The sequence below is a fragment of the Solanum pennellii genome, chromosome 7 (genome assembly GCF_001406875.1).
Source record: "Solanum pennellii chromosome 7, SPENNV200".
Lineage (NCBI taxonomy): Eukaryota > Viridiplantae > Streptophyta > Magnoliopsida > Solanales > Solanaceae > Solanum > Solanum pennellii.
Window position 1 is genome coordinate 8,097,307 of NC_028643.1, and position 13,154 is coordinate 8,110,460.

At 35.9% G+C, this 13,154-nt stretch overlaps 1 protein-coding gene across 1 annotated transcript; it reads right to left on the reverse strand.

Annotated features, from left to right (window-relative positions):
• Positions 1-3,433: 3,433 nt before the first annotated feature.
• Positions 3,434-4,629, reverse strand: LOC107024815. The gene is made up of 2 exons (XM_015225767.1): positions 4,087-4,629; positions 3,434-4,042 (listed from the first exon to the last, which is right to left on the reverse strand). Exons 1-2 carry the CDS (start codon positions 4,627-4,629, stop codon positions 3,434-3,436), a joined length of 1,152 nt encoding a protein of 383 aa, XP_015081253.1.
• Positions 4,630-13,154: the final 8,525 nt, after the last annotated feature.

A 13,154-nucleotide genomic window follows, 5' to 3' on the forward strand; every position in this document is an offset into this window, starting at 1 on the left:
GCGAAAAAGAACCCTATATATGTCATATAGTAAATAAAGAAAGAGCAAGTGTAGTATCAATACAAAATCACAATATGCTGGATTGATCATCGAAAAGGTCCATTTATGTCGTATGAATAGGAAAGTACACCTTAGGAAAGTTAGTTATACACTATAATATTGCAAGTACATAACATATCACGTTCCAGTCCTCAACTTGAATTGTTATACAAATTAATAAGAACCATCACAAGACAAAAAGCCACTCAAGTTCTTTATGGAACACATACATAAGAATTCTTAGTGTACGAGCCTGGTACAAAATTTTATTCTTATTGTCCGAGCTTGTTACCCATTCCCGTTGTTAGTTTACTAGCGTGGTACATGGTACCATTGTACAAGTGGTATCAGTTCAAAATATTAACATACCGGCATTGTACCCATTCAAACAAACTAGCACAAAATACAATCACCAGGACAATGAGTAAATAAAAGTAACACATTCATTGGATGTGATTGAAAGAATCATTTCATTTCACATCATGTTCTTTCTTTTCCCCTTTATCATACATCATGCATGTTATACTAACCAAGTGCTTAACAAGAACGTATAACACTAACGGGAAAACATCATCCATCACCTACCTCGAAACAAGTCTAAATGTTCTAGAAAACTTGCCTTTACACTTTTTTGAATACCCTGACTTTTTCTTGGTCTAGAACAATTTCAAAATAACAAGTCTGAATGCTCTCAATATGTCATTTAAATAGAAGTGCTTCATGTTGAATAATTTAACCAATAAAACAAATTAATTATATGTAGATCAAGTGTACATGGTGAGTCAAAACAAAGGCAAAAGTTAGAGAACATGTTGATAGAGGATATGTTAAAATGATAAGTGTCACGCCCCGAGCTACTCCCGAGACGAGAACACGGAACCTAGGACCACAAGTGATCTCAATGACTCTCCAATAATAATTTAACGTGTCACGTTGAAGGAAGTGACTCTCCAATAATAATTTAACATATCACGTTGAAGGGAGTGACGCTCCAATAGTAATTTTAAAAGTCACGTTGAAGGAAGTGACTCTCCAATAGTAAATTAACGTGTCACGTTGAAGAAAGTGACTCTCCAGTAATTTAACGTGTCACGTTGAAGGAAGTGACGCTCCAATAATAATTAATGTGTCACGTTGAAGGAAGCGACGCTCAGAAATCAGAGAATCAGGTTGTAACAGAGTAATCTGAGCAACTTTTTGTAGTTTGTGAAGTTGGTAATTTCTTTAGTTGTGATTACAACTCTGTCGTTGCTGCGCTCATGAAAACTTTGTTAGACAAGAACAGGAAAATTAATAAATGTCAGGACTTTTGAACGAGTCATGACGATCTAGTAATCATAGAGAATGCGAGATTCTGGAAGAACAAATCAAGAGCTTTTAACTTTGAAAGAAGACGCTCAAGACCTACTAAGGATCTCAGGCGAGATGTGTCCCTACTTTAAATCTGGAATCTTTTGCAAAGAGGAGATTGGTTAGATAAAGGTTATTTTTGAAATTTATAGTTGAACAGAAGATTTGGATAGTTTTGAACTATTTCAAAAGTTGCCCCTGTTTCCAGTCCAAGGGTACTTAATTGAAATAAATTGTAAGACACAAGAATGACTAATTCAAAAACATGCCCAGTTTCCTCTGGGGCCTGTAATTTGAAACATTAGGAAGACCGAATCCTTATAGGATTGCCTACGTATCTTGCTGGAACAAGAAATCAGGTCTGACGTAGTTCGAACCTGAAACTTAAAGGAATTTTTTAAAGAATGAAAAAATTTGCCATTAAAAAGGACGAGAGATTTGAAAAATGAAGAAAGAAAACTCTTCAAATAAAATAGAGGATAAAATCAGTTTGGATTGGTTCCCTGGTGTCAGGAATCCTTCATAATAAAATTCTTGGGTAAGGACTAGTGTGTGTCCTTTGTCTGGTGAATGTCTGGGCAGATCTTTTAAAAATTGAAAGGATCTCTTGAAATTTTGACTCGAACTTTGACGACACCTGCAAAGCTCAGATGTAATTAGTAGCAAAAATTATCAAAGTAAAAGATGAGTTCTCAAATGATGTTTTTTTTCAGCTTAGATTGGTTTGAATAATGTTTTATGATCATCACCCTTGCGCCAAGCTATCCCATCTGGTAAAATATAAAATGTGTAAGTCACAGTGAATTGAAATGAAAATTTTAAAAGATGAACAAGAGTAGAAATCATCTGAGTCATGATGAGGCCACTGTGGGTCTAATGATGTGTTGTAACTTTATAATTCCTGCATCCAAAGAAAATTTTTTAGTTTTGAGAGACTGATTCATGTTGGCTTTGTCTTGCCATCCTGATGCTCTTTTGCCTTCTGAATTACAAACTTGTTTGGTCTTGAAATGCCACTTGATGGAATTTTTGAGGACCTCCTCAAAAATTCTGCCCCGGTTTAAAACATAACATAAATTTCGAACCTTCTGTAGTTTTCAGTTGAATTTTTGAGTGAATCTCAAAAATTTTGCCCCAGTTGCAACTCTGAAGTGATCCTTGATTCTGGACTAAATAAATTTCTCTTTCTGATGAATTTTGAGATCCTCTCAAAATCTGCCCCAGTTTTCATTACAAAGAGAAATGAAAAACTTACGGGGAACATGACCGAGCCGGTGCGGCGCCTACGTATCCCGTTGAGCAGGAATCAGGTCAAACGTAGTTCCAACTCTCGAGGACTAACAGGACTAGAAAAAATTTGACTAAGAAAATGACCGAGGCCAACATAGGCCGCCTACGTATCTCATTCTTGAGAATTCAGGTATGACGTAGTTCATTACAAGTGAAAGATGCTTAAAAGGGAAATCTAAACCAAAAAAATGATTACAAAGTAATAAAGCGATAAAAGTGCGATTACAGAGAAATAAAATAACAAACTCTAAATGCAAGACTAAAAGATGCCAAAAGTGCGACCTTCAGGAAACTTGCTTCTTCTTTGCAACTGGTCATGTCAACCACTACCCCTTATGCTTGGGTAACGGATTGGTATTTACATTCGATGGAGCTTGAAAGAGTTTTACCACCTCATGTCAATTAGATATTGAATTTTGTGTTTGAGAGTGATACACTTTTCGGTATCATGACCAACAACCCCTGAATGATAAGCACAACGCTTACTTGGGTCATACCACTCGGCTGAAGTATTCACAGTCTTAGCTTCCACTGGATGAAGTATTCCCGCCTCTTTCGGTCTCTCAAAAAGTTGACTCCGTGTCTCGCTCAATTGAGTGAAGACTCTAGCAGGTTTTTTCTGAAAATTAGGACGAGGTGCATTGTTTCGGGGATTTTGCATTGGTCGTGGAGAACGAAATGTTGCTTGATTGTTGCAAACATAGTATTGTGAATTAGGATAGCCTGGAGGTGGTTGACGGTTATATGATGCAGCTCATCGGGTCGGTATCATCATAACTTCTTTCTCCTTTTTCTTTCCAAAAGAACCAGTTTGATAGGTTCTATTAGCAAATTGAGATGAGGCGTAACTCCTTATTCTGCCAGTTTTGAGACCGTCTTCGATCATTTCTCCAGCCTTAATAACTTCAGCAAATGTCTTTCCACCCATAGTCACCATTCGCTCATAGTATTCCGATTCTTGAGCTTGAATGAAGTAAGTGATCATTTCTGATTCCTCCATAGGTGGGTGTACCCTAGAAGCTTCTTCTCTCCAGCGAATGGCATATTCTCGAAAGCATTCAGTCGACTTGGGTTTCACCTTGGTAATAGAAATTCTATCGGGAGCAATTTCAACATGAAACTTGTAGTGATCCACAACAACATTCGCCAGATCATCCCAAGTACGCCATTTGGTCACATCTTGCTTAGAGTACCACTCCAATGCTTTTCCAGTTAGGCTTTGATTGAACAGCTTGATTCTTATCCCTTCGTTGTTTCCAACGCCAATCAAATTTTCGCAGTAAATTTTCAAGTGAAAGAATGGATTTCCTGATCCACTAAACTTCTCAAACTTTGGAATCTTGTAACCGGGTGGCAACTCAACCTCAGGAAATGTGCACAATTCTTCGTATCTAACACTCTGGCTACTATCGAACCACGAAGACCTCTCATAGCATCTTCCAAGCTTTTCATCTTCTTATTCATCATTTCAGCATCAATTGATTTTCCGTCCCCCTCAATTTCAATATAGTGATTAACATCTGGGCGATGAAACTCTGGAGCCTTGGTAACGGGTGGAGCAGTGACATAAGTGTACACTGGCGGAGTGTGATGTGTTACCGTTGGAGCTTTTGGGGGAGCAAATGTGTATACAAGAGGAGTATCCTGAGTTGAATTAGTTAGTGAGGCGCTTTGAGTTTGCTGAAAGGTGGCAAAGTGATCTCCTTGATGAAACTCACTCGAAGTCGGATACACAGGTGGCATGGGTTCCTTTTGGCGAGCATCAGGTGGTTGATTCAGAGAAACAGCTTGGTATTGAGCTACCAGGAGATTTAGTGTGCTAATTTGTCGCTCTAGACGAGCAATGACTTCCATAGGTGATTCTGTTGCTACCGAGGCACTAGGATTGGCCACGACAGATAAAGTTGGGATCATTTCGGACGAAGCAACTGTGTTGATAGTGTGATCCATTTTTGATCGAGTTCGCTTAGTAGTCCAAGTAAGAAACGATGAGTCTGTAGAAATTCCCTTGACCTTAGACCGTGTAAAATATGAATGTTCTGCCAGCGGATACTTTGGTGAAGTGAGCAAGTTTAATTGCCAACACAAGTCAGTCTCTCCTTCTGAAACAACTCAAAAATAAGAAATTTAGTCCACTAATCATAATAATTAACCAAAGTAACACATAAAACGAATAACATGTGTTTTGTTTTAAACAAACTAGTCAAAAATTCGATGAAGATGAGTTTCTAGAAAATGATCAAATGGAAAAAATTGTTTATTGTGAACTGAAATTTAACGAAAGAAAAGGGTTTTGGTTCAATTGGAAATCTCTTTCGGAGAAAGGAAAGCGTCTTGATATTTGCTTGAAACTGAAGGAATGTTTAGTAACGCCGCTAGTAGGTGTGGAAAATAATTTTCAAGAAATAACGAGGTCAACGTGAGTTTGAATGATGACCTAATAATTTTTAAAAGTTCTGGAGTAATTTTGAACGTATTTTGGTAATGGAGTTATAGTATTTTGGAAGGTTAAAATTGGATTGATGTTCTAAAACATTGGAATAGAATAATGGACCAATTATGCTTAAAGCAAAAACATATGTATACAAACACATAGGTCAAACAAGCACAAATGAAACAAAATTTGTAACAATTAACACAAACAATATATAACGCCTCCTATCATACATGTGACCTTTCAAGCCAAAGGTAAGCCTAACGTTTGAAGGATGTGTATATCATTTGTAAATCGTTCCATTGCCCAAAAATATTTATAGAAAACTTATAAATAAAATAAATAGGGATACACAATAGAGAAAAGAGAAATAAATATTAGTCCCACGTAGGGGTACAATGATAACTAAGCTAAGCTTCCGTATGAATCTTCATTCCCGAACTTCTTGATGCTTTTGAATTACTTCTTGATGAGGAGTATCTTCACTTAAATTAAACAAAGAAATTACCTAATAAAATAAAACCCCAACCCAAAAGGACAATGGTACTTACAAATCAACATACATATCCTTCAAATTTAACATATAAGTATGAACGTCCATTTAGATCGTGGGCCGTTTTGGACTCAAGGTGGTCTTCTAATGGGCCCAACACGCCTTGGGTATTGGGTCATCTTAGTTCAAATGCGCTATTTTCAGGATTTGGTTTAGCTCTATCCTAGTTGACTAAGAGTGGCTTTTGAAAGACCAGGAACCCAAGCGGACAACTTAGGCTGGAATTCACGACAACCATTGGACGCATGACGAACCAATAAATTGTCGATCATTCCGGAAAAGGATTGAGTATTTTAAAGTCCGGTTGCGGCTCCGCAAACCATCCTTTAAAATACTATGCATACATATCGGAAGATGCCATGAATGCAATGATAGTTTATGAAAATTTAAACATATTCGGCACAAACATCATTTAACAATTAAAAACAATTAGTCAAACAGTCAAATCTTATGGTTAGAACTTAATTCATCCCCAGCAGAGTCGCCATTTCTGTTTTATTGTTTTAATTATTTACTATTGTTTAAAAATAGTGTGAAGATGACTAGGTTTAGAAAAAATCAATTAATCTTATTATTTAAGAAAAATCGACTTTCCAAATTACGGAGTCGCCACTTAATTTTTGATAAAATCAACAAAAAGTTAAAATTTTCAAAAGATTCAAAACAGATAAAATCAATTGAAAAAGGTTCGAAGTTCAATGTACATCCCGAGAAGGTGTTAGGCCCTCGGGATGCCCGCTAACTTGCGGTTGACCGGCGATTTGACTAAATGATTTTTAAAATAAAATTTTTAACTAAGTAAAGAGATAATACGTTTTAATATTTTTTACTTCTAAAGGGAAATATTTAGAGGGAAATAACTTAAGGAAAACTAAATGGTGATAAAATTAAATAAAACAAAATAAGTTAATAAAATAGTAAGATTTAAAATAATGAAAAAATGGCTGCCCTTTAGGAGATTATTAAAATTTTACCAAAATAATAATTAATTCAAACAAATAAATAATAGAGAGTAAAATATTTGAACTTGGGCTTGATTGCCCGAATTCATTCATTTGGGCTTTGGTCCACCTGTCTTAAACTAATTTCAAAATGTGGGCTTGGGCACTTTTTTTTTTAACAATAGAATCCTGCAGAAACATATTTGTCGCCTTTCGGGCCTATCAAAATTGTTGCTGAAAAGGGCCCTGGCCCAATTTCCTGAAAAAAGAAAAAGCAATTAAAGTATACAAATGATGTATACTGTGCATATCCAATTCATTTTGGACTTTTTGAGCCATGCACTTGTTCGAATACGCATTTCTCGCTATTCACCCTGTATTTCCTATATTATTTCTGCGTGTTTGTACCTGTACCATTTTTAAACCTTTTTAACAATTCTATATCGTCGCCCAAAAGATGTATACCAATGTATACAGATTGTATTCTATGCACGTATTCATTGCCTATTTCCGTATTTATATCTGAAATTGGCGTCCCTGTACGTTAACCTGCAATTCATATTTTTTACACCTATTCAAGGTATAACGTCTCTGTATATCAGTATATACAGGCTGTATATCAGCCTGTTTTTTCAACTTTCGAAAGTTGAAAGTTCCCTTTTATCAGCATATCTTCACTGCTACAAACCCAGATTTCGAATTTGGATCCACCTGTGCATTTTAGATCTGTATATCAATATATAACTGTGTATAAAAAATGTATACTGCAGTATACATCTTCTTCAAATCCCTGCAAAATAATTTCCAGCCACTTTTCCAGGTTCTGATGAACCTGTAACTGATTTCCAGCACTGCATTTCTGCTGTTTTGACCTGTACATCTGTTTTGAAAGAAATCTACGACTCGAGGAGGATGTTTTAAGCCTTTATGGCTCAAGGAAAAAGTGCAAGAGATGGGAATAAAGTCCATGGGGACTCGAAAGTGATTTCACATGCAATCAAACAAACAAAAGAGAATTAGCACCTTGAACGATAAACTAATAGCAAGTGTCTTGAGCAAAACGGAGATAAAAGAAGAACTACTTAGATATACGAATCAGAAGGAGGGAAATAAATGATTTAAAAACAATTCAGAATGAAACTAAGAATAAAATAATTCACACCAAATAAGGAGAAAGGCAGTAGCATGCAGCGCATAGACACATACTAATGAATTTATCAAAGGCATGGAAGTACCCCTCTGTTGACTAGAAAATGCACACAGTAGATATGCCAACTCCTGTTAGTCAAATGCTCTACCATTTGGCAAGACTTATCGACACTAAATGCAGAAATGCTAGTTTCAAGCTCACACATCAACATAGATACACATATGGAGTGCAAAAAGGGAGATATATAAAGGGAATGCATGCTCATTTATGATGTGTACTCACTGCTCTTAATCGACTTCGATAGCTTAATATAGACAAACATTCAAAAGCAAGAAAACAAAAACAATCTAATATTTCTTAAGTCGCAAGCAGAGCAATACCAGCCTATGGACATTTTACAATGAGGTTGAAAGGGAAAAGCGAAGCCGGAACAAAGATAACAACTAAACACAACGAGTTACATGACGATGCTTCAAATCGACACATTTCGAACATAGAAACATATAAAAAACCTAAGAGGGAGAGACAGCAACTGAAACCTCACAAATGGACGAAGTAAACTGCCATTAATCTTCCCCACAACATCCTCAAGACAAGCAAATAAAGACTATCCGACAAACAATACGAGAACTCATTTCGAACTTACATATTCAAGCTAAACACAATATGATCGAAGCAAAGAAACTGCATACGAGCAGTTCCAAATGGAACTTAACAAAGTTGAAGCATATCTGTCATAAGCAACAGAGAGTTAGTTACACTATTCGAAGCAAATCGACAACCAAACAATCCTTCTAAGAAGAGTATAAAAATCAAAACGAATAAGCCAAAACAGTGACGAAACAGAGGAACCAACAAACATTCATTGCATCGCATTCAACACTTGAAGCAAAACGTAAGTAAAAGAAAGCAATACCTTTCTCCGAGCAGCGACTGAGACTTTGCCGGTGAAGGAAACGACCTTCCACGACCACAATGAAGGCCTGCTAACTTCAACACACTCCAGAGACAGTGAAGGAATAAGAACAGAACAAGGAAAATTTTCTCGAAAATTGCCTTGACTTTTCAATTTTCTCGATTATCTTTGTGTTTTATCACAATGGAATTCCAGCCTCCCAAAAAAAAAAACCCTTGAAACAGTGAAGGTGGCCATATATATAGCCATTTCTCAAGAATGGAGAGCGGGGGAATAACGGAAGAAGGCTTGGGGCAAATTCGCGATTTCATGTCCCCTTTTGAATTCCAAAACCTAAAGGGATAAGGTTTGAAACGGAATGGTACGAATTCGTCTTATTCTCCAACGGCAAGATGAGCATAGCCGTCCGATTTGAGGGAAAGGACGAGAGGGGGAGGAGATTTCGACACCTAGGTATACTATTCGTACGAGAGAAAGGAGAGAGGGGAAGGTCGCGCCGAACTATGCGGGGGAAAAGACAAGAACAGAGGGCTGTTCTAGGAATTTCTTGCGAAGAAGGAAGAAGGGGGGAATTGGGTCGGGTTGGAAGAGGTTTGGGAAAATGGGTTGAGTTGGAAGAGTGTTGGGCCTGGGAGGATTTGGGCTGGGAATTAGATTTGGGTTTGGGAAAAGTGGGCTGGGAATTAAATTAAAAGGGAAGTAATTGGGCCTGGGGCGGCTGATGGGTAATGGGCCCAAAGTTGAATTAAGTTGGAAGATGGGTTAAATTTAATAAATAACCAAATTGAGTTAAGAAAATAAATTTGGCTAAACCTTGAATAAAACGAATTTGTATTCATTAATCAACGAGCTTCTTTATTTTAGTAATATAATTATTTTAATTGTAAAATAGTGATTCAAAATATAACCATAATTTAACTAAACTAATATAACAAAGTACTTATTAAAAATTGAAAATCTTTATGAGTTGATTTTCGAATAGTTATGAAATATACTAAGCATACATATTATTTGAAAATTGTAGAAGGTGAATAAACCATTTAAAATAACTTGTGAAAATATTTGGAATTTTATAAAGTCAATTATTTTAAGTAGTTGGAATTTAAGAAGCTCGAAAGTCAACTCCTATCATGGAGGGGTCAAATTGGGTGTCAACAGCCACCTTTTATTCTGAATGAAAAAAATAGTACACAAAGTCCAATTCGAATAAGCCCATGTCAACATGGATTAGGGAACAAAACAAATAAAAAGGAAACAAATGACAGAATACTCCAGAAAATTTTGAAAACCTAATAGCGGAAGGTTGTGCTCGAAGTTATGCCGTCCTTCGGCTCCATAAAATCTTCATGAGAAATACAACCTCTAGGAAAAACTGGAACTTTTACCATGTGATGCTTGTTCAATGACCTAGATCTCACATGTGTTTGGTCGGTTTCACTTTATACATCAAAAGCTCTCACTGATGTCATGTAATCATTTCTATCTGAGATTTCTTCGACACGAGGTTGGTAATAAATCTTCTCTTGATATTTATTGATATACCTTAGTAACAACTAGGATGACAACTATAAAGAATGTTTATGACCAATTCACTATTTTATCTTTTCAATAGATTGAGCCAAAAAATCTAATACCATTGTTAGAAAAGAGATTCATAGCGGATTAATCATCAAGGCGTTCCAGGTACAATCCATCAAATTTCCCTCTTATAGATTTAAATTTTGAACTCAAACCTGAAACATGAGACTACTGTTCATCGATGTCCATAAGTAGAATATATCGATGTTTTTGATGTAGCTGGTAGCTATAGTATCTTGAATGCCAAAATTAGAATTTCAGTATTTTTATGTCCAGATGTTTGCAATATGAATTTTATCAATTTTTAGAGTATTATTCCTTTTTGCTTGCAACTTTTGTAGATTGAAAGATTAAAGTACCTGCAAAATATACATCTAAGTTAGTTAAATAGTCTGCTCACATATTTCCCTTTCAATAAACATGCTTCACATAAATATGTGCCTTCTTATTAATCCTTTTTGTACTTAATCTCCAAAGCGATACTCCAAGTGCCTCGCAAACTCCATCCAAGACCTTCTTCATAATTAATGAATCAATATCTACCACGACTTGAGTCTTCCCATCATTGAAGCAAAATTATATACCTACTTTAATTGTTTTTGCTTAAGCTATTAAACTTATGCCTTTAGTCTATTTCCTAGATTTAACATACATCAAATTACCTTCCCACTTCCTTATACAGAAACCCATTGCACTAGGCCTTGACTCTCGTTTTGATAGTCCATCACAGTTGCATTTGAAGATGTCTCTTTGTTTTCTTCACTAACTACCATCTTGGGGGTTATTAGAGGGACATACTCTTCTAAAAATTGCATTATGAAGGGTTATTTCTTAGGTATATACTTCAACCATGGATACGTTGTTCTATCTAATACATAGAGACTCTTGTTTGTTTCAAAAATCAAATTGCTAGCAGTCCTTCTATCATCCTAACTTAGTAACATTTTTTGTTCTCCAGACAGGCCACAATGAAAGCAGGAATAGTGTTGTGCACTGGCTTTGTCTTAGTTGAGTAATTCACTTCTCACCATCTTTTAGTTATTACTTAAAGCTATAGAAATGAAATTTTATTCTTAATAGCACCAATAAGAGTTTTCCACACCCTCATAGTTGTAGAGCAAGTTAAAAACAAATGTTGGAATATTTCAGGTGCATTTTCATTGCAACAAACAACACCTCACATCTTTTACTACTCCCATTTTGGTAAACTCTTCTACAATATGTAGTCTCATGTTTAACATTTCAGTAGTGAAAAAAAGACCTTCGATAGTTACGAGCCTAACTGACCATGAGTGTCACCCACACTAACCCCCGGTAGAAGAACCAACCAACTACTCACAAACAATCTAATATGCAATCATGTAAGCAATTCAAGAGATTTTAAAAATAGTCTTTAATTAAACATGTTTGTAAATAAGAAAACCATAATCATCAGCAAATGTGGAAGCAACCCCCTAGAAACTGACACATTACCAAACTCTAACTAATAAGGGTATACAACCCCAAAACAAGAAAAACATATGTCTAGAATGTCCAAGTAAGAACAAATGTAATATGAAAATAACGAGGAGTCCGGAGAAGCATGAAGAAAGTGACTCACCCTTGGATTCATATAAGTAAGGTCTCATAATTGAGGTTACAAAGCAACAGTCTAAACATACCATGTACTCAACAAAGAAAGAGAAAGTGCAATATGAATACACAACCATAGACTATCTGTAGAATTATGTACTAGTTCCAGTTATGTAAAATATTGAAATGCAACTACAACTTAGTAACACAACAAATACACAATTATAACGCAAGTACAACACAATCCAAACTCTAGTCCTGAACCTGAATTTGTATGTACAGAAACATGAAACATCAAGCACAACTAGCAATTCAGGTTACCTCACGGGACCTATCATATAAACTTTTAGTGCATCGAGTGTGGTACCTGTTTCAACTGTTATTATATTAGCGTGGTATGTTCCCATTATAGATTATATAGGTGTGGTCCCCTTTTAAACTATTATTGTACCGGTGTGGTACCCGTTCTAAAAAATAAATGCATAACACAATCACCACTATAATGAATAACAATCGTCCTTGTCATTCAAGAAACTCATTCATTGCATGCGATTAACAACATCTCGCATCATGTTATTTCCTTTTTCCCCTAATCATATATCATGCATACAGGACTAATGAGGCAAATAGCAATCACATATAAAAGAAATGCAAAAACATAAAGGATCACCTACCTTGAGACAAGCCTAAATGATCCAATGAACTTAAGTTTTTCCCTTTTGGAATGCCTTAGCTTGTTCTTGCTCTACGACAATTAAATAATAGAATAATCAATGAACAATGTCCTAATTAAAATCAAATTATTACTTTAATCCTAACCCTAAGGCAATTTCATGATCATTCTACCCAAAACCAAGGGTTTTCCCATAATTAATTCAAGTAAAACCACTCCCCAAGAGTAACACCCTAGATTCTAAGGCTTAGGAGAAATTACAACTTAGGGAAGTAACTAAATTACCTTTACCAAAGAAATTGGTGGGAAAACGCAAAAAATTGTCTGAGCTCAATCACTAGAGGGTGTTTCCCTCCCTCTTCCCATGCCTCTGCCTTCGCCTCTACCTTTCTTCTACTTTTGACCGTTGGTTTTCTAGAACTGGTACTCTGAATATATTGCATAGATAATAAAAGAGGTTAGATACCAATTTGGATTGACAAATACCAGTTGGAATCAAGTTTGAACACGAGGAAAGAAGAAAGAATAGAATTTTTCTAAAGTTTTGTAGCCTCAAGAAAAAAAAAAGAACAGATGTATCCATACCATTCTTCAAGACTCTACTAGAACTATTTTAGAACAATGAGATCAACGAGAGAACCCAATCAACTACCCACAC

What these genes read in the sequence shown, in the direction of transcription:
- LOC107024815 (XM_015225767.1), bottom strand. Translation starts at nt 4,629, where the DNA reads ATGGATCACACTATCAACACAGTTGCTTCGTCCGAAATGATCCCAACT. An exon ending in GAGGTCTTCGTGGTTCGATA is followed by an intron (nt 4,043 to 4,086) that starts GTAGCCAGAGTG and finishes ACATTTCCTGAG; the next exon opens with GTTGAGTTGCCACCCGGTTA.